Genomic DNA, 26,198 nt, shown 5'->3' with positions numbered 1-26,198 from the left:
TGGAAAGGAGTTTTGATTGCAGAAGGGTATCTAGTTTCATGATATATGCTGTTTGGATCTCTGCCAAGGATAAATTGTAGGGAACATACAGATATATTTACAATCACCGTTTTGCTTTTTCAAACACATGGTAGGCTATCGGACTTGTAAATACTGCATGGCTTCCATTCACAACTTTGTCATCTGACTACTTTAAAATATATAAAAGTGAAAATTGTTTTGTTCTCCATAGGCTCCTATATGCCTTGATGGTTTTCAACTAGACTTGTACACATACTCTTTATGCTCCAACTTAAAATACTTGGGGATTTCATAGCAACCAATCACAGCACAACTTTCATTTTACTAGAGCAGCTTAAGGAATGGTAATTAATTGCTATGTGGAGGAAACATTTTTTTACACAGTTTCAATAAATGAGGCCTTTTGTATAATCTATGGTAAAAGGAGATGCTTTGTGATACAGCGTGGTGAATAATTTAGACTACGTGGATCTGGAATGCCTTCTGAAACCCGTCAGACAAGTACAGCTAAAAGCAAACAAAATAAAGTTACTGCAAGAGAGTGAGAAAAACGAACATCATGACCAATGACTTATGAATGACCGGAAAAGAGCCAAGACATCAAGGGCTGCAGAGACTTCAGAACAGCATGGGGTGTAAATTCAAAAAGAAGATGAACAAGCCAGTGCATAACTTACGTGCCAGGGTGGCATTCTGTATCACCAGTAAAACAAGTGATTGTGCTCCCTATGCAGTTCCCACAGACAATTTAATGTGTTGCATGTTCCAGAGGTTTACAAGAAGAGCAACAAATTATTAAATAGATTTAAAATATTATATATATATATATATATATATATATATATATATAATATATATATATAAATAATATATAGTGGGCTAACATGAGCGTAATTTAATTGCGTATTATGCGTGCAATGTACATGCTCATTTGCGGTGAAAGGAGTAAATGACAGTGCATTGATTTTCATTGAGCCATTCCCACTTCTGAAAATTCATTGTGTATAATAGGTGTGCAAAAAAGCCTGCAGCATGTTTTATTTTGGCGCGTTTCACTTACGATAGAGCCCATTGTTCTCTATGGAGACGTAATCAACACTGTACATGTGCAATTATGTTGCATTTGTGCAGCATTTATATGCGCCGTTGTGAAGCGACAAAGTGGGAAATTTAAAGAAGACAAGAAACCAGGAAGACTGCGCATTACAGCGTGTGTGAGATAGGCTGTGTGGTAACTTGGGGATTAGTCGCTCATGGACCGCCATCTTTCCTTCATAAGATAAGTGGCAACATATCAGGAATTCACTCTACACCGTACTTTTGGTATAAAACTGGGTTCAACAGCCTTTTCACACTGTTGTAACAGGCATCCTAGTGCACATGCCAAAACAATCCCCCGCTGTCTAGCCACTAGCTAACACAGGATGTTTATCCAGGGGCGTAACTATAGCAGATGCAACGGATGCAGTTGCACTTGGGCCCTGGAGCCTTAGGGGGCATATAAGGCCTCTCGTCTCCATATAGGGAGCCCAGTACTATGAATAAAGCATTATAGTTGGGGGGCCCTGTTACAGGTTTTGCATTGGGGTGCATTGAAGTTACACCTCTGGTTCTAACGATCAGGTCTACTACACCAACGTATCTCAGCAATATCTCAAAGTCCATGCCATCCCATTCAGAGAGTGATCCCAGGTTTGTCTTCCCTGTCGAGACCTTGTGGCTTGTCAGCCCCCAACACCCGTCCCCTCCAGGGGTCCCAGGGCAGCCAATCTTCCAAGCCCTTATCCCATAGAGGGCAGTCTCCTCCAACATTGAGAAACTCTACACTGTGCAGCTCAGTGTGTCAGGAGGCTTTATCTTCTCCAGACACATCCATACAGCTGTCCCTGCTGATCAGCACACAGAATGCCTGGTTTGCAGCCCTCTGCAGGGCATTCTGTGTACTGCCTTGCCACAGCTGTCATGCTCAGTCCAAAATCACTGCCATATGCACCGATAACCAGGCTCCACAGTGGTACGTGCAGTGTATTTCACAGTATTTATATATATTTATACCCAGGCAACTCCAGATATATAAGTTACTATATATTTGCTTCTAAGACACCATTGTTTTAACCCGTTAACGACATGGCCTATTTTTGGCTTAAGGACGCAACGATTTTTGGCGGATTTTCATCTCAAATTTTCAAAAGTTATAACTTTTTTACTTTTCTGTTGACGCGGTCGTACAAGGGCTTGTTTTTTGTGTGGCGAGCTGTAGTTTTTATTGGTGCCACTTTTGGGTACATTGACTATATTGTAAAACTTTTATTATTATTTTTTTTTATGATAGGGAGAGAAAAGGGATCAATTCTGCCATAGATTTATTTTTTTTTACAGCGTTAATCATGCAGCATAAATGACACCATCCATTTTTTCTGCGGGTCGGTACAGTTACGATACCAAAATTCTTTTTTTTTTTTTTTTAGGTTTTTCCACTTTTTTGCAATAAAACCCCTTTTTTAGGAAACCTTTTTTTTTTTTTTTCCTCTATCGCTGCATTCAAAGTCCTGTAACTTTTTTATTTTTCTATGTACGGAGCGCTATTATTTTTTGCAAGACGAGCTGTAGGTTTTATTGGTACCATTTTGGGGAATATACGGCTTTTTTGATCACTTTTATTGTATTTTTTTGGGAGGCAAAATGCTAAAAATTAGCATTTTGCCTCTGTGTTTTAGCATTTTTTTTAACGCTTTTTGCCGTACAAAATAAAAAGCGTGTTTAACTTTTTGTACATGTCGTTACAGATGCGTCAATACTAGAGATGAGCGAGCACCAAAATGCTCGAGTGCTCGTTACTCGAGTCGAACTTTCAGTGATGCTCGAGAGTTCGTTTTGAGTAACGAAGTCAATGGGCGACTCGAGCATTTTTGTATATGACAGGTGCTCCGCTAAGGTTTTCATTTGTGAAAATCTTAGCAAATCACCAAAGTCATGTAAAAAACACAGAAATGGATAGGACAGACGAGGAGCAACATGCAGGACTGCATTTCGGGCTCCGAGGTCTCACTATTAAGCCACAATAGTGGCAAGAGTGCTCCGAGTAGTATTCAGCAGCCGGGGATTTAAAATCCCCGCCTGCTGAATGAGCTGCCTCTGATTGGTCACAGCCTCACCAATCAGAGGCAGCTCTCACTCGGAATACTACTCGGAGCAGTTCAGGAGAACTGCCGGCCAGATGGCTGAACTCTGGCTGCAGCGGAAAGGTGATTATACTTTTTTTTTTTTTTTTTGCACATTTTAGGATGATTTTCAGGTAAGGGCTTATATTTTTAAGCCCTTCCTGAAAATTCATCCCGTGCTCGCCGGCAGCCCATTGCTTTCAATGGAGCTGGCTGTATTGCCGGCTCCATTGAATTCAATGGTCAGTGCTCGTTTAATCGAGACGAGTACCGCGTGGTGCTCGTCTCGAGTAACGAGCATCTCGAGCACCCTAATACTCGAACGAGCATCAAGCTCGGATGAGTATGCTTGCTCATCTCTAGTCAATACCCAATATGTGCCATTTTAATTTTTCTTTAACTTTTTTATGCTAATATTAGAAAAAGCACAAAAAATGTTTTTTTTACAAGTTTTTTTTTTACATTTTTATTTTCTACACTATTTGAGTCCCTCTGAGGGACTTGCAGCACAGCACTTATGATCGCTGTGATAATGCATGGCAGGGCTACTGCCCTGCCATGCCTTATTGCTTATACAGCGATCATAGGCATTGGCATTACAGGACGCCAGTGTCTGGCGTCCTGTTGCCATGGCGACAGACCGGGCTCTCGCGATAACATCGTGAGAGCCGGATGGAGACAGAGGGAGCGCGCTCCCTCTGTGAACGCTTTCCCTGCCGCGATCTACTTAGATTGCGGCCGGCAAGGGGTTAACAGTGGGGGGGCACATCTCTGATGCCCCCCCGCTGTTGCAGCGGGAGGCCGGTTATCAGTGACAGCCGGCTCCCGCTGCGGGATAGCACGAGATCAGTCATGATCTCGCGCTATCCCGATGACGTAAGGGTACATCATTTTGCGGGATAGTACCAGCCTGCCATGACATACCCTTACGTCATGGGGCGGGAAAGGGTTAATGTAGTGTGAGAGGCTTCATTGTATATTTTTATAGCTAGCAGCAAATTATGTCTGGTAAAGAGAAATTATTAGCATATTGGATCATAGGAGAGCTTGGTGGTTGTTGCTGTTCTTACCATTGTTATTAAGCCATTGGAAAGGCAAAGCTACTAGTAGAATCATAGAGTAGTAGAGTTGGAAGGGACCTCCAGGGTCATTGGGTCCAGCCCCCTGCTCAGTGCAGGATCACTAAATCATCCCAAACAGAGGTCTGTCCAGCTTTTGTTTGAAGACTCCCATTGAAGGAGAACTCACCGCCTCCTTTATCATATATAAAGTCTGTGTTTATGTTGGATATACAATTCTTATATATTAGATGGAATTAGATTTTTCGTGTCTTTCTTCAACCTTGTGAAGATTGTGCTTGGTTGCTGTGGGAACAGCACTGTTCCTATTTGCTTATTTTTATACAGTATATAACCTCTGTTATAATATATTACAGCATTACAACTGTATGTAATTCAAGCAGACATTCCCTTCACTTCCACAACAGTTTGGGGATCATTTATGCAGATGTCATGCAACCTGTTCCAATACACAAAAGATAGACTTTTCAATACTAATGTGTATGTGAGTAATGAGTCCTTAGGAAGCTGGTTTGATGATCACAGTGCCGTCTTCACTGCTGAAAGCATGCATGAAAGGTCACTCGGCTTTATATGTTTGAATTCTTTTTCTTTCTTCAAGGCTGAAGGCACATTATGCGTCTTATGAACCATTGCTGAAACAGCTACATGAAAAATACCAAACAGTCTTGAGGCAGAAGATGCTGACCAGCCTAGAGAGGGACCGAGCCGTTGGAGAGGTGATGAATTGGCTTTATTGATTGCACTTAATATATGTGATTTCAAAGTGGTTATATACCTTTATTGCTTCTTCTAAAGTGATCTCATGCTCCCTTCTTGTGTCTGCTGGGATTCCCATTGGTTAGATATGTACAAATCACATATTGATAAAGTATGGGTCATTACAAGTGGACCTATAGTTTTATGTAAATGAGTGTAATATAAGGAAGTACATATAATAATGCAGTTTACCAATGTATAGTTGGGTGATCTCAGAAACTGCTGCTAGAGGGGAGGAATTGTTTGCTGGCATATCTACCCCAACCCCCACCAGACCTATCAATCACAATTAATGACTTCATGATTTCCACAGTCTTAAGTCTGTTGCTTTAAAGTAACTTTTCGTTCTACCTTGTCTTTCAAACTATTACAAGCCCCTACAATCTACTTCTGCTTCTAACTCAAAAACATCTCTCGGATATGATCCTTCCTCAAGCTCAAGTCGGCAAGAATGCTAGTGTGTGCCCTCATCATCTGCCTCCTAGACCCTTGCAACATCCTTCACTGAGCCCTCCCATCTAACACTCTTGTGCCCCTCTAATCCACCTTCAACTCTGCTAACCAGCTAATCCATCTTTTGTGTTGTTGCTTCTTTGCTAATCTCTTTACTGGCTACATGTAGTCCAGAGAATCCGGTTCAAAATATTTTCCGTGACCTACAAGGCTGTCCACAACCTATCCCCTCTGTACATCTCTGACCAGACATGACCTCCTTCTTCATTCTCCTATTATTTGCTCCTTGCACAATTGTCTCCACGGCTTCTCCACTGTGTCCCCCAAGCCTTGGAACTTACTATGCCAATTAATCACTCTCTTCCCTACCTTTTGAAAACTTCAAAAGCAACCTGAAAATCGACCTCTTCAGAAAAGCCTACAACCTCCAAAAAACCCTGAAGCCACCACACTACCATCAGGAAGAAAACCTGATCCAGCTTCTCAGGATTAAGGAGTTGAAACCTTCATTTTAGCAATCCAAACATTATCACTCCATGCAAAAATAAATCCCTGCCATGTTTTAGATGCACTCTATACTCGTAGTCATAGCAAACAGAAATTACTGACGCGTCTCTGGCATTGTGCTCCTGAAACGTGTCAGAATTTTCTTTATGCATGGAGTGGTGATGGTTTTTATTGCTACAATTAAGGTTTAAACTTTTATCCTGAGAAGCTGGATCTGTTGTTCTAGAGAGGTGACTAAGCTTTTCTGTTCACAATACACTACCAGGCAAGCATCTTCTACCCGCACCTGTTGTCGTCTTCACCCTTCCCTTGTATTAATTATTTTAAAGCGCAATTGATTCCAGGGTGCTGTATATATGAGAACAGAGGTCTAAGCACACAACCTATGGCAAACTACAGGAATAATAAACATGGACTAAATACCTTACAGATTGATACAGAAAGAAAGGACCCTCCCCTCGAGGCCTTAGGCCTCATGCCCACAGGGAAAATCAGGCCCGCTACTTATTCTCCATGGAGAATGTGGACATGAGGGCTGAAAATAAGAATAAACTCACCTGCTGCGGGCCGTGCATGTCTTCTTTCCTTCGCGGCCGGATCTTCTTTCTTCGGCCCGGCGGATGTGCTCGGCACGCCGGCTGCGTGCCGCGCGCATGTGCCGGGCACATCCGCCGGGCTGAAGAAAGAAGTTTTCCGGCCGCGAAGGAAGGAAGACCTGCATCGCCCGGAGCAGGTGAGTTTAATTCAGGTTCGGGTCTCCTGCGGATCCGGACGGCTTCCATAGGCTTCCATAGAAGCCTGCGGGAGCTATCCCCACGGGAGACTCGCACCTAAATAGAGCATGTCCGGATTTTTTCCTGCATGCGGGGCCTGCGCCTGCACGGAAAAATGACATCCGCAGGTATTTAACTACCTGCGGGTGTCCAATGCATCCCTATGGGGCGCGGATCCGCGTGCGGGAGAAACGCTGTGGATTTAAATTGTTAATTTGCCCATGGACATAAGGCCTTAGTCTACAAGGGAGGAGGAAGAACACAGCAGATGTGGGTAAAAGGTGCTCTTGTTGGGATGGCAACATTGTTACTGTAGATTTTTCAAAGAGGTGGGGTTTCAGGGTCATTTTGAAGCTTTTCAAGGAGGAGAATCTGATGCTTTGGGGATAACCAGCTCCAGTGTATAGGTGACGCACTGTGGAAAATTGGAAATTATTATGTGAAGAGTTGAGTAATAGAGAGCAGAGGAGGAATTCTTCCGAAAACCAGAGATTATGCATGGGGATGTATTGGAATATTAGGCTATAAATGTATGGAGGGGAAGGTTGTGAACCAGCGATTGCTTATAGGGAGGTATCTGGAGATAAGGTGATAGAGAGATAGATAGAGAAAGATAGAGAGATAGATATAGAGAGATAGATATATATATATATGATGCGGACAAGTTGTGCATAGCCTTTTATGTCATTGATACTATTTTGAACTGGATTTTGTGGACAATGGACCAGTGAAGGGATTGGCAGAGAGGGAAGACATGAAAGTAATTAAAGTAGAGGTAGATTTTTTTGGTCAGCAAGGATGTTGCAATAGTCCAGGTGGGAGTTGATTAGGGTATGTACTAGCATCCTTTTGACTCGGGTTCGAAGAAAGATTGTATCTGAAAGATGTAGATTGTTTCATCAATAAATTAAATAATTTAAAAACAGCTTTTTGTGTTTACTTGGGTAATTCTTGTCTAATATTAAAAGTACTTTGATGATCTGAGACATTGAAGTGAAGCAAATATGCAAAGATAGAAGAAAATGAGAAAGGGGCAAAGATGTATTTATTTTTTCAAGAGAACTATATATGACAGTTGCAGCACTGTATTATATTTTTGGGAGTGTCCTGTTGGCCCAATCTTCACTATAGATCAGTTGAACAGTTTACACAGTATGTTATATAAGGCTATTGCGTTAATTATCAGAACTTTTCTCTAACCCCATAGAATGAAATGTCTTTAATCAGGCAAACAATAGTCTGGCAGTGCCAATCATCTGATTCTTCCATCCTTCCAATGCCGGCAATAAAACTGTAAGCAAACTTACTGTAGCTGTGAGACTGATTACACTCTCAGGAGGCCTTATATAAGGATTATATTATTTGGGCTATATGTTTCTGCCTTACATGACTAAGTCCATTTCACGTTCCAAAGTGTTTGGTTACAGAGCACTTGTCTGGTCCAGCTGCTACTGGATTAATACAATTTCACTGAAATATGGCCTTCTGGAAGGCCGTTTCCACAGTCTGAACTCTTCCTGTGCATTTACCTTTTAAAAAATGTATTTTCAGAAAGATTGTAAGTTCATGTATGAAGAAAACATTTCCAACAACTGAGACTCAAATGAAGGAATCTATTTCTTTTCTCATCTCACTGCTACATGCCTCAGAAGTTGGAACCTCTGTGCTTTTTCAATTACTTTTTGTTTGAAATCCTCATATAGATGTGATTTTTTTTTTTTTTTTTTTTTTTTTTCATTCCAGGTGACTGGTCTGCAAGCCACCTTAAAGAATTTGGAATCTGGAAATAAAGTTGATCTCTCTCCGAAAAAGGGTATTTTTTAAAATTATGTATCTGTCTGTCTATCTCCTATATCTATCATCTGTCAAACGGTTATATTAAAGAGGATCGGTCACCTTTCCAAACATAATTTTAGTCAGTAAAAATATGTATTCTTCGTTAATCAACAATTTTGAAGCATCTTTTCTTATAACTCTGCTTTGAGTTGTTCTTCTTTTATTCCTCCTAGAAATGTATGCATAAACTGACAACTGGGTGTTACCAATAAGGGTTGTCCCTGTACAATATGTCCAGTCAGTGCTGCCAGTGCCAGACTATATACACACCCCATTGACCAGAAGAATGTTAACACCCAATCATCAATTTATTCATGCATTGCTAAGAGGGATAACAGAGGAACAACATACTAGAGTGCTAAGAATAAATCCTCCGGAATTGTTATTTTATATGGAAACTAAATATGAACTAAAATAGTCAGGAGAGCCAACAAGTCCTCTTTAAAGAAGATTTTCTACTACTTAAAATTGCTTCACAACCACTCTGTTCTTCCTGGTTCCACTGCACATCCAAGTGGAAGAATGTATCAAGTGGGGTACCACAAGGCTCTGTCCTAGGCCCAGTGTTCAACATTTTTATAAATGATCTGGAGAAGGCAATTGATGGGAAAGTGATCAAATTTGCTAATGACACAAGGCTAGGAGGGATAGCTAACACATGAGAAGAGAGAGGATTCAAAAAGATCTGGACAAGCTTGCACAGTGGGCAGCAACTAACTGAATGATATTTAACAAGGAGAAATGCAAAGTCCTACATCTGGGCAAGAAAAATGAAAAAGGCACATACAGAATGGGAGGAATTGAGCTAAGCAGCAGCACATGTGAGAAAGACTTGGGTATACTAATAGATCATAGACTGAACATGAGTCAACGATGTGATGCAGCAGCCAAAAAGGCAAACACAATTCTGGGATGTATTAAGAGAAGCATAGAGTCTAGATCACGTGAGGTCATTATCCCCCTCTACTCTTCCTTAGTCAGACCTCATCTGGGATACTGTGTCCAGTTCTGGGCACCCCACTTTAAAAAAGACATAGACAAACTGGAGCAAGTTCAGAGAAGAGTTACCAAGATGATGAGCGGTCTGCAAATCATGTCCTATGAGGAACGGTTAAAGGGTCTGGGAATGTTTAGCTTGCAAAAAAGAAGGCTGAGAGGAGACTTAATAGCTGTCTACAAATATCTGAAGGGCTGTCACACTGCAGAGAGATCAGCCCTATTCTCATTTGTACAAGAAAAGACTAGAAGCAATGGGATGAAACTGAAAGGGAGAAGACAGAAATTAGATATTAGAAAAAACTTTCTGATAGTGAGGGGGATCAATGAGTGGAACAGGTTACCACAGGAGGTGGTGAGTTCTCCTTCAATGGAAGTGTCCAAACAATGGCTGGACAAATATCTGGGATGATTTAGTGATCCTGCACTAAGCAGGGGGGTTGGACCCGATAACCCTGGAGGTCCCGTCCAACTCTACCATTCTATGATTCTGCTGACCAAGACGTGTGACTGCTGCAGCCAATCAGAGGTCACAGCAGTGACCTTCTGTAGCCAATTGTTGGCTGCAGCAGTCACATGTCCTGGTCAGCAGAATCATAGAATAGTAGAGTTGGAAGGGACCTCCAGGGTTATCGGGTCCAAAATTTTAAGTTTTGGGAAACCCCTTTAAGGACAGAATAAAGGAACCAAACTTTTATTTATAAATTTGAGGGGGAGTACAGAAGGAGAAAAGGGGAATTGGGTTACGGATGTAGCAGCACACCCAAAATCTCACAACAATCATAATTGTAAAATTGCATTGCAACATCAATGTATAGAATTACAAAAAGTGAGACCGAATTAACAAAAGTAAAGGGTAAGACTGGAATAAGGGGGAATAGAAGCTCTGCTTGTTGATCCGTTCACAGAGATAAATGGAAAATGTGTTGTATTAAAGAAGTATATACCTTGGCTAATAGGTTTAGCTGAGGGGTGGAGGATATTTTTTCTTAAAGGAAATCCACTTGGCCCACGTTTTAAGATATTTTTCTACCTTTCCTTCTTGCAGCAGTCTCGTATTTTCAAGGCTGCCAAGTAGGCTGATGTCGTTTAGCCATTCCTGGACGTTGGGAGGATCTGTTTCCTTTCAATGTCTAGCGAGAAGTATTTTGGCTGCATCAATTAGGAATGGGAGTAATGCATTTCTCTTTCCTGATTATGTTGAGCAGGAAAACGTTTGGTGAGAGTATTACTACTTTCAAAATAAGATATAGCATCCTTTGCGCTTCGCACAGGAAAGGCTGTAGAGATGAGCAAGAGTACAGAATGTGTGAGAGTGTCCCTTCCGCTTTGAGACATCTACAACATGGAGGAGGGCAATTTGGATTGATTTTGTGGAGAAGATCTGGAGTCTTGTGCCATCTGGGATTATTTTATAATTTAGCTCTTGGTATCTTATTGATGTTGAGACAGAGTCTGAATTTTTTAGGATGCTCTTAACTTCCTCTTGTGAACGTGCTATGCTGAGATCGTTCTCCCAGGATATCCCGTATTATAACTGAGCGTGTGGTACAATTTAGAGATAATCCCTCTGAAGGGGTAGCCTTTTCCGAAGAGCTTATGCACAGGCAAGTCTGGTATTAAGGATGTCTGACTGAAAAACAGATACAAAGTCTTTGAATACATCATAGTCCCTTTCATTAGGTTGTTGTAAACATAGCATCTTTTGAAAATCTTGTATTGAGATGAACAGGTTATTACGGAAAAGCTTCGAAGATGGTATGTTGGGATATTTAGAGTGTTACAAAGGTAGTTTTGAGACATGTTAGTTTGTTTGGCATTAAATTTAAGAAAGGAGTATATCCGCTTATATAGGGTATGCAACTGCGGTTTTTGTTTAATTTATGATTTTAAAGGAGGTTGCGGTGAGAAGATTAGTGATTTCTTTCAGCAAGGATTTACTATGCGGGGTTAACCAGGATAATGAGTGGAGCTTGGTCCCTATGGGTTGGCGTTCTAGTTGGTCCCAAGTTTGTTAGTTGAGAGGTGTGTTAGGTTGATTATTTGGGCTAAATGAACAGCCTTGCGATAGGATTCGAAATCAAGTAATCCTATGACCCCATGATTTATGTGTTTAATTAGTTATATAGTTTACTCTGTGCCCTTTATCCTGCCAGACCAATTTGGTAATCAGACATTTCAGCTTAATAAAGAAGGATTGGGGTATTTCTATAGGAAGAGCTTGTAGCAGGTAGAGGACTTTTGGTAAAACGATCATTTTAATTAGGTTCTCCCTTCCCAGCCATGAGGTCTGGAGCATTGTCTATGTAGTTAAATATTTTTCAATTTTGTCTTGTAACGGAATAAAGTCCCAGTTGTATAGTAGAAACAGGTGTTTTTGAATATTTTAGATAGATGGGCCCACACAGTCTTATCTATATTTATATTGATTAGCCCTGATTTTGAGAAATTAAGTTTAAAATTTGAGATTTGACCAAAAAGCTCAAATTCTGTCAGGAGTGGTTTGAGAAAGTAGAGGGGGTTGGATATGAATAACAGGACATCATCTGCGAAGGATGCTGTCTTCTGTTCTGCTCGCCCACATTTTAAACCAGTGATATGTTGATTTTGCCTAATTCTTTCCAAAAGGACTTCCATCGAAAGAACAAATAGAAGAGGAGAAAGTGTACTGTTCTTAATATTGAAGGAGGGGGAAAGGTTTCCATTCACTTTAATGTTGGCTGAGGAGTTTTTGGAAAGGGCCATGATCTTATTGATGAAATTGTTTGGGAAACTAAATTTTGTAGAGGCATTTTGAAAAATAGCCAATTGACCCTATCAAACATATTTTCTGCATCAGTAGTGAGAAGCGCTAATAGGTCTTGGTGTATCTGGCTTGGCTTATCACATTGAGAAGTCTGGTAGTGTTGTCTTTCGCTTCCCTGTGGGGGATGAATCCCACTTGTTCCATATTGATGAGGTTTGGGAGAAGCAACTTAACTCGGTTAGTGAGGATTTTTGCATACAATTTAATGTCATTTTTAATTAGTGAGATTGGCCTGTAGCTGCTGCAGAGGGGATTGTCTTTTTCGTCCTTGAATACAAGGGAGATGTGGGCGGTAAGAGCTTCTCTAGGGAATCATTTGTGGCGTTAATGTGGTTGAAGTATTTGTGTAAGGCCGGGGTTAGAGTGTCTTTAAATGGTTTATAATAAATGGAGCTGAAGCCACCTGGGCCTGGACTTTCGCCTTTAGGCAGAGCGCTAATGGCGTCTTCGATTTCTTTTGGGGAAATTCTATTGTTCAGCCCTACTTTCTGGGGGGTTTAAATTTGTAGGAGAGAAATGGAATTAAGAATTTTTGGGATTCATTTAAGCTTCTGTGGGTCTGATGATCTTGTTTGTCAATATTGTAAAGGTCAGCATAGCAGGCACATAATGTTTTGGCTATGCCCTCTATTGTGTGGTGGAGTTGGTCCTTCTATCGTTGAATTTAGTAATAAATATTTTCACGTTTTTTGATCAGGGAGCCTAGTCTTTTCCCACACATGTCTGGTAAGCCATAATGCTTAGTAGATGGTATTTTTTAGTCTTTGATTTGAGCAATTCCTTTAATATTTGCGTAGATCAAAGAGATCTTTTTCTATAAGGCACGTAGTCGTTTTTTTGTGTTGTAGTCCTAATTTTTTAATATGTTTAATTAGCTCTTTTTATTAGGTTATTTAAATTGTACAGAGTAGAAATTACAATAAGCAAAAACCATAGACATTTCACAGCATATTGAAAAAAGGCATATGATAATCAGTATCACTTTCTTGTATAGTCATACGATTCTCCATCATTCTATCAAGCCAACTAGAATTAGTACATTGCATTAGACTATTAGACTTGTAGGTGGACGTAGTTTATATCATGTGACTCCTGTTGTTCTCCTATGCTGCCACGAAATATTCATAAACATAAACCAACTAACTAATCTTCTGGGCACCAAAGTCACTCTACCCCTCTCTGCACTCGATATTGCACATGAATATTAGTGTTTTAAATTAAAACTTTGCCTGTTATTTGTATGAAATTTGTATCCCAACCTCCATTAAGCCCTCTCACAGCTCGTTCATATTCTTCTCCCCTCTTAGTCTATTCTTAATCTACCCAACTGGTTTGCGTCATGTACTTTAAGGTACCATGAGGTGTCCTTGAATGGCTTCATACATTCTACGATACCTTGTGTGGTGAAACATTCTTCAATGAACGCACTATTTAAAGGAAAAAAAAAAAAAAAAAAAGCAAGCTCGTGACTCCACCCTATGTTCTAATTCCAATATTCCCTAACACAAAGATTGTTTGAATTGGTGTATTACGTCTGTGAGTTTTGGGGTTAGCGTCTGAAGCCATGGTATTAATAGGCAGCGTTTGCTTACTATAAGGGCAGCATGGATCAAATGCCTTGATTGTAGTTCAGCAGGGAGAAAATAAAATATAAAACCCTGGGGTGTCAATGGTAGTAAGATTTTTTTCGACCTTGTGTATTAGTAGTCTTATCTCTCTCCAATTTCTTTGAGCTTGGGGACAGCTCTATAGCTATGGAACATGTTTGTTTTTTCACTTGTTAGACTGCTGGCCTGCCTAAATGTGTCAGATACATTGGGATGTGGTGGGATATCAAAACCATATATGGCCCTATGTATGATTTTAAACTGAGTTCTCCCCATCATTCATTGTACATGGCTTTGCACATTGCTGACCAGCCAATCCATGATTTTCTGTTCAATTTCTGGGTCATTGATTTCGTAAATATTTTTTAAATATTGATGAGCCATCGAATGCCATAATGTTTAACTTGAAGACTCGGTACAAACTAGAGAGGGAGTGCTTTTGGGAGGGGGAGGTGATTAAGAGGTCTAGCAGATTAGAAATATGTTCTTTATCTATTTCTCATAAGTTGTTGAGTATAAACCCTCTCAATTGCGCATAGAAGGGTAAGTGTCTGTTTGGGAGCTCAAAGACTTCTCGGAAGCATCAGTTTCTTCAGTGCTATTTTCGGATGCCTATTGTTCCATATAAATGAGCAATAAGCTGCGTGGAGCTTCCTAATGTCTTCCTAAACTTTTATACCGCCTCCAAACGATGCCAAAAGAGATTGTTTGGAGGGGGTATAAAAGTTTAGGCAAGCTGATCATTTTAATTAAGTGGCAATAACCCAGGAAAGATAGTGGTAGATTAATCCATTTATGCAGCATCTTAATGATTTTAAGACGTGGACCCTTTTTCTTTTTCAATTTTCGTTTTTTCCTCCCCCCCTTCCCTTGCAGGACGAGTTGTATTTTTAAATGGTACCATCATGTAATGTACTGAAAAAAATATTTTGCCATCTTTCAGTGCGTCTTGTTTCTTCAGCGCACAAACTACAACAACGATGACCTATCTTTATTCTATGGGTTGGTACGATTACAACAATACCAAACTTGTATGTTTTTTTTTTTTTTTTCAAAACATTTAATTTTTTACATTTATTTTCCGCCGCCATCTTCTGCACGCAATAACTTTATTATTTTTCCGTTGACGTAGTTGTGTGTGGGCTGCTCTGTAGTTTACGTTAATACCAATTCGGAATACATATGACTTTTTGATCGCTTTTTACTGTGTTTTTTCTGGGAGACAGGGTACCTGAAAAAGCTGTTCACTGTGCAGGGAAAGTAATGCACTACTTTGATAGATCTGACTTTTATGGACGCAGCGATACTAAATATGTATTTTTATTTTGTGATTTTTAAATTTTTTTTAATTATAGGTATGGCAAAAGGAGGGTGATCTAAAGTTTTATAACTTTTTTTTTTTTTACAATTAATAAAACTTTATTAAAATTATTTTTACTTTTCTTTTAAGCCCCTCTGGGGGACTACAACATGCGATGCTTTGATTGCTCCTGCAGTATGACTTACAGCTGTAGCATTATGTCATACTGCCATTTGACAGGCAGTCTGTCAAGCCACCCCACAAGGATGGCTTGATAGGCAGTCTGCTAAGGCAGCCCTGGGGCCCCCAGCTGTCATGACACCTGCACGTCTCCCCCGATCTCACCGCGGGGGGGGGGGGGGGGCGTATGGGACCCCCGAACATCGTTCGGAGGATTCAAAGAGTTGATAGCCATGATCGGCCGCACGGCCGATTTGCAGCTATTGCCTGCGTGTGTCAGCTGTAATAAACAGCTGATGCCCGCGCTGTATGACGAGAGGTCACCCCACGACCTCTCTTCATACATAACCCGGCGCTCCAGGGTGTACCCTTACATCCTTGGTCGTGAAGGGGTTAAAGGATGGTAGTCAAGTGTGTTTTTTCCTGTGTATATTCCAAATAGTTGATTGATGATTTAGCTAAAGTAATGGTAAGTTTGGTATCTATCATGCCCTTCAGTTTTGAATTTGTCAAGGGTGATATATCCAATAGTTCGCATTTTGATACGTTGATTTTAAATCCTGACTGTTTGCCAAAGAAATCCAAGATAGTGAAACCTTTGGGAGGTCCCTGAGTTATCAGTATTTGCAAGCTTTCCCATCTTGCCTGTCTGGATAACGTTACACTGGGAGAGGAGGGAATAGATTATGTTCACATACTACGTTTTATTATAGCAGATTCTACAGGTCTAGTAACCTATAGGTAATTGTAGATGGTTATACTGCTTTTCCTCCACTGGGTGGCGCTAGAGGTTCCTTATAGTATTTCAAAGGGAGAAAGCAATCCTAATCGTAAGGCAAAAAGGTAATGGACCGCAGAGGAAGTCTTTTAATTTATTCCAGCTGGTGGTCTGTGACAGGGGATGAGTGGAACACAGGTCAGGGAGGATGTGCAGGTATGTTGGTGGAGGAGTCTCTGGGATGTTGCAAGTGTGTATGATGCTTCTGCAGAAGTTCACTCGCCCTCCTTGGATGGTCTCTCTTGGAGCGGTAGTCCTTTTCTTCCCTAGGGGCCACAGTCCTCTCCAGTATGTGGGGACCTGGCTGCTGTGGTTTCCTTACAGGCAGTTCTGGCGCTCTGCAGATGTTGTCTTTCTTCCCTGCAGGATGGCAAGATAGACCCTGCTATCACAGGGTGGGTGGGGGGAGGGGCTATCAGGCTGTGGGGGCCCCCATGCTACTTGTGCCTGTGGCTGTCTCCTCCCCTCTTATTCTCCCCCCCCCCCCCCCCCTTACTCTTCTGTCGATTTTAATTCACTTTTTCCTTCCTTCTAAGCTGAGGAGAGGTGAGTATATTTTTTTTAACATATTCTAGAGACAATTTTCAGGGAAGGGCTTATATTTAAAGCCCTTCCCCTAAAATCCATGCAGGGCTTGACAGCAGCCCATTGCTTTCATTGGGACAGCAGAAGTGCCGGTCCCATTGAAAGCAATGGGAGAACATCGTGATCCTCTGCCACAGCTGTCACAGGAGGATTTCCTGAAGTCTGTCCTTGTGAGCGCGGGGCGTTTTATTCTTCTTGGTTTATTGCTTACAGCTGTGGCAGGGGATTGTTTACTCCCCGCGGGGAGTCCTCTTGTCACTGATCACTGTTACAGTGCTGTCACAGTGTTCAGTGACAAGGGGTCTCCCCAATGGGGAAATATTGACGCGCAGCACAGACCTATGGTGCACGCCTGTCCTATGCGTTGCACGTACGTGCTGGGTATCTGCTGGCAATACTATTTTTCACGCTAAAGGTAGTCATCCAGAACACACATTGAACGCCATTCCAGTTGCTGAGCTCGTACGAGCCAAGAGAGCTTGCTTTAAAATGCTATTTATCAAGATACACAAAGATCTATTTGTAATAGATTGCTGGAACGAGGTTATAACAAAGCGACATTAAAAAGAGCTTGTAACAACGTAAAAAGAACTATTAGATGATTCTTTGAGAGAAAAAAACCTCAAGAATAAAAAAAAATAACTTGGTATTCTCAACTCCATTCAATGATCATTTTTATCAAGTGAAGAGATTGTTTTTCACATACTTACCTATTCTTTTTTTGTAAACTCTTTTTTATTTGCATTTTCATAGATTACATACATGGGTGTACATTTCTATTTCCTGTCTTTGCGGTAACAACTTATACAGAAAAGTTTCTCTAATAAACTTGTTTTCGTACAAAGAAAAGGTTTTTATGCATATTCTGTTTTGCATTCTTACTGATGATTCAGATTTATCTCATTCCCAAGTATAATCTTTTCCTTTTTCTTTATCATCTCCTCTCTCTTGTCTTGTAGTTTTTATCAAAAAACATTTAAACATTAATATATTGGAATATTGAACTTATTGAACTGATTGAACTGTTGGGACTCGTTGACGGTGTCAAATTTTTCCGTGTCGTTTATCTTTCTTCAATCTAGATCTTTTGTGATCGGCTTGTCTCATGACATCTCTAATACTCCTAATCTGTTCATATCTTTCTGGCTGTAATACCATGTAGTGTTAGTGAATTGCATCATGCATTCCTTGACTTCGTTGGGGTCGAGGAATTTCTCGATGAATTCCCTCCATTTCTCAAAGAACTTTTTGGCTTGAGATTCCACCTTGTGTTCTATTTCAATTCTTTCCATTTTAAGGATGTGTTTTATTTGCTGTATGACCTCTCCTTTGTAGCCAATTGTTGAGTAAGCATCTTTTGCTAATCAGAAGTATGGTGTGGGTTATTGCAGTTTTTTTTGTCTGGTCTGGTATTATATGTAGTATGAATGTTTGTGGTGTAAGTTGTAGAGGTTGGGGTTGCCCGCCTACCTCTTGTATCCGTTTTTGGATCTCTGCCCAGAACTTTTTAATTTTTTGGCAGTGCCAAATGCCATGCAGGAAGCTAGACTTGGGTGCCGCACATCTCGGGCACGCCTGTAGTCTCGGCGGACCGTTGGAGTTTTGGGGTTTGTCAAATCCGTATATTGCCCTGTGTATTATTTTGAAATAGGTTTCCCTTCACCTTTCGTTTAGTACCGCTTTTCTTACTGAGTTCCAGCCTTCAATTATTCCCTCTTGTAAGTCAGGGTCTTGCAGTTCACGAGTCCATGATTTAAATATGTTCAGGCCCTTGTCTTTCCCCCCTACTTCCCTGATCCTAGTGTATATTGTAGAAATTGAGTTTCTATAGGTGCGGTTGTTGGCAAGAGTGTCTATGGGGTTAGTAGTTGCCTCTTTTGAAGCATCAGCTAGTCTACTTCGTAGAAAGTTTTTCACTTGTGCATATGGGAGGAAATGTAATGACGGTAGGTTATATTCCTCACTCAGCTCCTTGAAGTTTTTATACCTTGGGGTGTCCGGGTGCATAAGATGCTGGGTATTTAGGATACCGTTGTGTTGCCACATTTTGAACATTTTATTCTCCCTGCCTTCTTTAAATTCGGGGTGTTTCCATAATTCCATGTGCTTGGATATTTAAAATGGCAAGTCGTATAATTTACGGGTTATCTTCCACGCTGCTATGGTGTCTTTGGCCATGACCGAATGTTTGCTTTCTATTGGGAGTTTGGAGAAGCTGGTATGCAAAAGTGCATTTAGGCTCCATGGGGCGAATAGCTCTGATTCAAGGTCGTAGTTGGAGAAGTTGCTAGTTCCCTTTAGCCAATCCAGGGAGTGTCTCATAATGCTTGCTATATTATACAGTTTAATGTCGGGGAAGTTTAAGCTTCCCTCACTTTTAGGGAGCATCAATTTTTTAAGTGCGATGCGTGGTCTTTTTCTTGACCACAGAAAGGTTGTGAACGTTTTATGGAGTTTTTACAGGTCTCGTCTTTGTAGTAGGAGGGGAATTGTTTGTAATGGGTATAACATTCTTGGGAAGCTTATCATTTTGATTAGATGGGATCTGCCTAGTAAGGAGAGTGGTAAGTTGCTCCATTTGTCTAGTTCCTTAACTATTTTGGCTATCAGAGGAGGGTAATTTAGTGAGTATATTGATTCTGGTCTTTTTCCTATATGTATCCCCAAGTATTTGATACTATTTTTGACTATGTTTACTGGGTAGTCTTTGAAGGTTGAGTCTGTCAGTTTGCCTCGTGGTGAGATATCTATTAAGTCACAATTTATGGTGTTGGCTTTGAACCCTGATTTTTTTTCTCAAATGTTTTCAGTTGTGTGTGGACGCCCTAGCACTATAGCATGGTTTTGATTGTTTTGATTGTTTTGTTCCCAATTTTGATCCCTTCAATCTCTATGGAGCTTTCCATGGTTCTTGCTAGGGGCTCTATTGCTAAATTTAATAGGAGTGGGGATAAGGGGCACCCTTGTCTGGTGCCTTTCTGTAGAGGAAATTTTTGTGATAAGAAACCCGGTGTGTATACTTGTGCTTGTGGTGTGGAATATAGGTTCCATAGGTATGTGCAGAAGGGGCCCCCGAACTTCATTTTGTCCATTACTGCCTTTAGCCAAGGCCATAGTACGTTATCAAAAGCCTTCTCTGCATCTATTGCCAAGAAGGCTGGTGAGGGATGGAGCAGAGGGTGTATTTTAATTTCGTCTAGTATTGTCAGTATTTTTCGTATATTAGTGATGGCTGATCGTCCTTTTGTGAAACCAGCTTGCAGTGGGGAGATTAATTGGGGCATAAGTCCGGTCAGGCGGTCGGCCATGATTTTGGCCATCAGCTTCAGGTCTGTATTGATTAGAGATATTGGTCTATATGATTTTACATCTGTTGGGTCTTTTCCCGGTTTGGGTAGTAATTTAATATGTGCTGTATTCATTTCAGAAGGTATGGGGCTGTCTTTCATGTATCCATTGAATAGAGATTCCAGTATTGGGGCAGTCTGGTCTTTTAGTACTTTGGAAAATTCACCTGTATAGCCGTCTGGGCCAGGGGCTTTGTTATTTCCCAATTTCGATATATTTTCTTTGATTTCTGCTATAGTTATGGGCACGTTTAGTTCTGTTTTTTGGTCTTCTGACACTGTGGGCCAGTTTATGTTTATAAAATTGTCTAATTCTGGGTCCTTGTCTGTCTGCGTGTGGGAGTAGAGTTCGGAGTAAAAGTCAAAGAATAGTTGGTTAATTTTTTGTGGGTTGTTTTGTGTTTTCCCTAAATTGTCTTTTATGCCCACTATATTGTTCCAATGAGACGGTCCCCTTGCCAGGTTAGCCATTATTTCCCCTGCTTTGTTTCCATATTTGAATAACTTTGCCTCTTTTCATGTGTATAGCATTTGTTCTCTTTTATGGAGCCATGTCTCATAGGATTCTTTTGCTGACTTCCATTTTTTTTGTTACTTTCATTTGGCTTCTCTTGAAATTGGTTGTATGTTTCCCGTAGTTGTTTGCTGTAGTTGTTTATTTTGTCCTTGATTTTCTTTTTAAGGGAGATTATTATTACTTTTTAAGGTAGGCTATTATTCTGCCTCTTATTACTGCTTTGGCCGCATCCCACAGCAGTTGGGGGTTGCTCGTATGTGGTTCATTATCGGACATATACTCCAGCCACCATCCTCTTAGTGAGGCACAAAAGGTTTTGTCTTCTATCAGAAATGTTGGGAATCTCCATATGTAGTCCGTTCCTCTTGGTGTTTGCTCATTTAGGGACCATATCACAGGAGCGTGATCTGAAATTATCATTTCTCCTATGGTGTACTTGCCTATTCTTAGACAAAATAATTATATATGTTGGATTCTAGATAAGGGTGTGTCCGTGGTTCCAAAAAGAACCAAAAGCTTAGGTAATATACTGTCTCCTAGCCTTTTCTTGCTCAGCAAAAACACACATTGGCTTACATGTAAAGGTTTCTTCAACGCAAGATGTAGTGTTTGCGATCTCACTATTAAATGGGAAGTATTTACAGATAGTCAAAAATCAAGAGATTATAAAATAAACAAACTCATTAATTGTAACTCAACTAACATAATATATGTAATAGAATGAAATCATTGCAATATTCAATATGTTTGCTGTACCCTCAGGAAAGTAAAAATACAAATTGCTGAACATGTGGAGAAAATTAAAAATTCTCTTTCCAATTACTCAGGAGCTGTAAAGCATTTTACAGGGCTACACAATGGAAATATGAATAGTTTTGGATGGTATGGAATAGAAATGGTGGTAGATGCAAGAAGACAAAAAATCAGTCAAAAAATGCTTTTCAAACGCGAGGCATTTTGGATTTTAAAACTGAACACCAGAATACCAGCTGGCATCAATGCAAGAACTGATATATATATATATATATATATATATATATATATATATATATATATATATATATATATATATATCATTAATAATAATTAATAAGATCCTCAGTAAAATTTGCAACAAATATATGCCAATTAATTTTTACAATACTATAGAGTTAAGATGCAATAAGATATCGACAACAATTAGTAACGAATAACACAAATGTACAATAAATAGTATTTCATTTCTAAGTAAAATAATGCAATACAAAGAGAAATAAATATGTGGATCAAAGTAAACTATAAAAGGAAAAGGAATTAAGTCCGTTATCAAAGGTATTAACATAGTAGCATAGTATGTAAGGCCGAATGAAGACAATGTCCATCTAGTCCAGCCTGTTTATCCTCCTATGTTGTTAATCCAGAGGAAGGCAAAAAACCCCAAGAGGCAGGAGCTAATTGGCCCATTTAGGGGAAAATGCCTTCCCAACTCCCTAATTGCAATCAGACTGTTCCCTGGATCAACCCCTAATAGTTCATACCTGCCTGTATACCCGGATTAACAATTAACCTAAGATTTATATCCTGTAATATCCTTCCGCTCTAGAAGGACATCTAGTCTCCTTTTAAACTCCTCTATGGATTTTGCCATCACCACATCCTCAGGCAGAGAGTTCCACAGTCTCACTGCTCTTACAGTAAAGAACCCTTTTCTGTGTTGGCGATGAAACCTGCTTTCTTCCAGATGTAGCGGATGCCCTCTTGTTACAGTTGCAGTCCTGGGTATAAACAAATCGTGGAAGAGATCCTGGTATTGTCCCCTCATGCATTTATACATAGTTATTTGGTCGCCCCTTAGCCGTCTTTTTTCCAGGGTAAATGATCCCAGTTTTGATAGCCTCTCTGGGTATCCCAGTCCTCTCATTCCATGTATTAGTTTAGTTGCCCTTCTTTGAAACCCCTCAAGCACTGTAACCTCTTTCCTGAGTAACGGTGTCCAGAACATGTTCTGTATTTATTCAGAAATTGTCATTCAGATTACATGTTAGTGCATGTTTTTGAGGTCTTTAAAAGAAACACGCAGGGTATTTTCCAAGTGAGTATATAATTAGTGCTCATAGGGTTAAAATTCAGGTGTTTGTTTTTAATTAGGTTTGGTCTACTTTAAACGGAATTGTATGAAATAGACATTGAGGTTATCAAGAACCCATTAAGGGTTTGAAACATGTACTCTGCATCCCTGTATTTTATGGCACTATAGCTTAATAAAGCAGGACACGTTTTCAAGTTTACCGAGCACCCTACTTTCTTGGATTATGCAAAATTATTGGCACTCCTGTGTAATGTAACTTCCTGGTGTCTTACAAAAATGAAATTTCGTACAACCGTTCCTTAGGTCCTAAATAGGAAAAGTATAGGGGTCACAACTCGATTATTCAATGCTAATTGCAAAAGTAATTGCATCCCTATGTAATGTAGCTTCCTGTTGTCATACAAACAGGAAATTTGGCATGCGCATTCTTTAGGTCCTAAATAAGATAAGTGAAGGGGTCACAACTCAATTATTTAATGCTAATTGTATAAGTAAGTGCAGCCCTATGTCATGTAACTTCCAGGTGTTATACAAGCATGAAATTTGGCGCGAGCATTCTTTACGTCCTAAATTTGGAGAATGGGAGGGGTGGCACATTCTGCAGAGGGACATCAGTACATGCAGCCTGAGGAGAATCTAATGCTCCTCTATGTGTATACATATTTTATTTCTCGGTTCCTCTAAAGTAACCTTGACATCATAAAATTTTCTGTACAAAGACGTAAACACCTGTATCAAATTAACTCAGGCAAAGTCTGGTATATCAGCTAGTATAATTATATTGGTTGGAGCTTTATTTTGCATATACAGGACTCCAAATTCAATACCTAGATATAGGAGCAGATTTACTAATTAAAATACAACAGTTTTCTGCTGCAAATCGGGTCAGAAAACGATCACCACAACTGCTGTTTTTTAAAGGGGTTTTCCACGAAAATACTATTGTTGACCAATCCTCCACATAAGTCATCAATAGTTGAGTGACCGTGGCCCGATCAGCTGATCAGGCTCCTGCTGACAGCGCCGGTTTACACTGGGGTCTGAGCAGAGGCCGCTGCTTATACCCCTGTGCAGTGGCTGGTTCTTGTAACTGCAGCTGCAGCACTTATTGAAATCAATGCCATCTGCACCTACAATTACAAGCACTAGCAACTACATGGGTCGGAGCAGCGGCTTCTGCTCCGACCCCACTGTATAATGGCACTGTCTGCAGGAGCCTAATCAGCTGATCAGCTGGAATACAAAGTGCTGGGCCCTGGACAATCAATTATTGATGAACTATCCTGAGGATAGGTTATCAATAGTATGTCATTGGAAAAACCCTTTAAGCCACTTCCTGGCACTTTTTAAGACTTATCCAAAAAAAAGGTGTGTAGCCTAAATTGCATCAAAATGCAGAAAATAGTGCCAAAATTTTGCCATCAATTTTTAGTGTAAACAGACAGTCAACATGGTATATTTTAAAATGTAGCTGTTATTTCAGGGAACCTTTCAGAATAAGCTGTCGTGTTTGTTTACACGTGAAGAGTAGCACTAGATCTGGCCATTATATGATCTGTATGTAAAATTTTTGGAACTAGTTTACTAGTCTATGCATTGTATCTCTAATGATCAGTTTTCACTGAGCTAGTGGTTGGAGACTAGCTGCTATAATGTCTCTCATACACAGCCCACAGAGAAGAGGAGATCCTCCTTCTATATCTCTCTGTAGCACACAATCAGAATCAGCATGTAGGGCATTATACAAGACTACTGAGAAGTGTAGCTATAAATCCAGCCCAAGACTAATGTAAACCACTTAGAGTCTTTGACAACAGTGCCACTGTAAGTCTCTGTCTCTGCCTCTCTCTCACTTTGCAACGTTATCCTTCCCCCTTTCCATGGACATCTCTGAGCTGTTGTGTAGTGGTTTTACTGCCTATTTTTTTTTCCTTTAGCTACCAAAATTATTTTTGTTTTTTTTACTAACTTTACTGATTTTTTTTTTTTTTTTTACATTTATAGTTGTTTTTTTTTTTAATTAGTATGTTTACACTAAAAAAAGTATGGGAATTGGTTACTCATTGTGTTTCAGACATTTTGATATATGATATGTAAAGTTTTGGAGTACAGGGCGCATGCGGCGGCAGTTTTGGTTGGCATCAGTTTTGTGTCATTTTGTTTTTTATATAAAATATATTTATTTTATACTATAATTTATTTTTACATATTTTTGTATCTATTTTTTAACTATCTATGTCCTCCATTACATCAGTTTAGACCTATGGGGTGTCATTCAATTTTCATTTTTTTTCTTTCACGCTTTTTCACTGTATTTATAGGAGCAGCAGCTATAGGAGCCGCAGTTACAAGGGAACATATTCCCCTGCCAGGCGGCTACCGGCAGTCACGTGATCGCCGGATCGCATATTGGAAGAAGCACTTTCACTTTCAGTTTAAAAATGCTTCTCCCTTCTCATTCGGGTTCTCAGCTATGACTAACATTTGACAACCCAACCTGCTCCTGCTTTATTGCAAGAGCAGACGCTTTAATTCCGCTGCATATTTTTCCCTATCGAGTGGGATTAAAGCCCTGGACCAAGTGCTGTATATTTACCCCCTTTGGTCCTAAAAGGGATTCTGGCATTAAAAAAAAAATCTATACTTGCCTAATTTCTCCCCAGGCAGCCACCTTAACCAGATCTTCACCTCACCAATCTTCTCCTAGCTCCTCCAGTCTCCGAGTCATGTCACTTACAGCTGGCCAGGTCCTCTTCTTCCTGTGGTGAAGCGTACATTGTTGGAATTCTGTTTCCTGCCGGTCAGTGTACCCCATCACTGGTGACGTAGCGTTCACTGCCTAGCAGGCAATGCAGAATCCTCGTCAGCCTGCCTTAGCGCAATGTGCATGTGCGATGTCTCACCGCTGGTGTTTCATATACCATATGATACACTAGTGGTGAGATATTACGCATGAACGCTAAAGCAGGCTACCGATGTTTTCGCATTCCCTGCTAGGCAGTGAACGCTACGTCACACATAGTGTTCACTGTCCTGCATGAAGTGAACTCCAGCTAATGGACGATCCAAAATGGGAAGAAGAGGATCCAGTTGGCTTGCAGTGAGGTGACCCGGAGAAGATGGGTGAGTAGAAGATGCGATAAGAAGACTGCCTGGGGAGAAATGGGTAAGTATTGATTATTTTTTTCTAATGACAAAACCCCTTGAAGGGCTTTTAAAAAATTGCATACCGTATATGCTGTATTTTACACCTTCCAAACTCCTGATTGTTCAATTAGGCTATAGACCACTGATGTCCTTACTAGTTTGTTTTTATGCAAAGCAGAAGTTGGTGAAAGTGCCTCTTTTGGTTTCCAGGAGCTGCCTTGCTTTGTGATACAAAGAATGAACATCAGACGAGGCAGCGTTGTCAGATCCATGTGGTT

At 40.3% G+C, this 26,198-nt stretch overlaps 1 protein-coding gene across 1 annotated transcript in view; it reads left to right on the top strand.

Moving 5' to 3' along the window:
• The window catches only part of SPAG16 (sperm associated antigen 16), a 1,123,687-nt gene that overhangs the window by 88,799 nt on the left and 1,008,690 nt on the right, over positions 1-26,198 (top strand). Inside the window, exons 7-8 of the mRNA XM_066575621.1 lie at positions 4,863-4,980; positions 8,497-8,566. Coding sequence (XP_066431718.1) covers positions 4,863-4,980; positions 8,497-8,566 — 188 coding nt within the window. The remainder of the gene's footprint in view (positions 1-4,862; positions 4,981-8,496; positions 8,567-26,198) is intronic.

Source organism: Eleutherodactylus coqui, chromosome 8, assembly GCF_035609145.1.
Source record: "Eleutherodactylus coqui strain aEleCoq1 chromosome 8, aEleCoq1.hap1, whole genome shotgun sequence".
Classification (NCBI taxonomy): Eukaryota; Metazoa; Chordata; class Amphibia; order Anura; family Eleutherodactylidae; genus Eleutherodactylus; species Eleutherodactylus coqui.
This window is presented reverse-complemented; position numbering and strand designations above follow the sequence as displayed.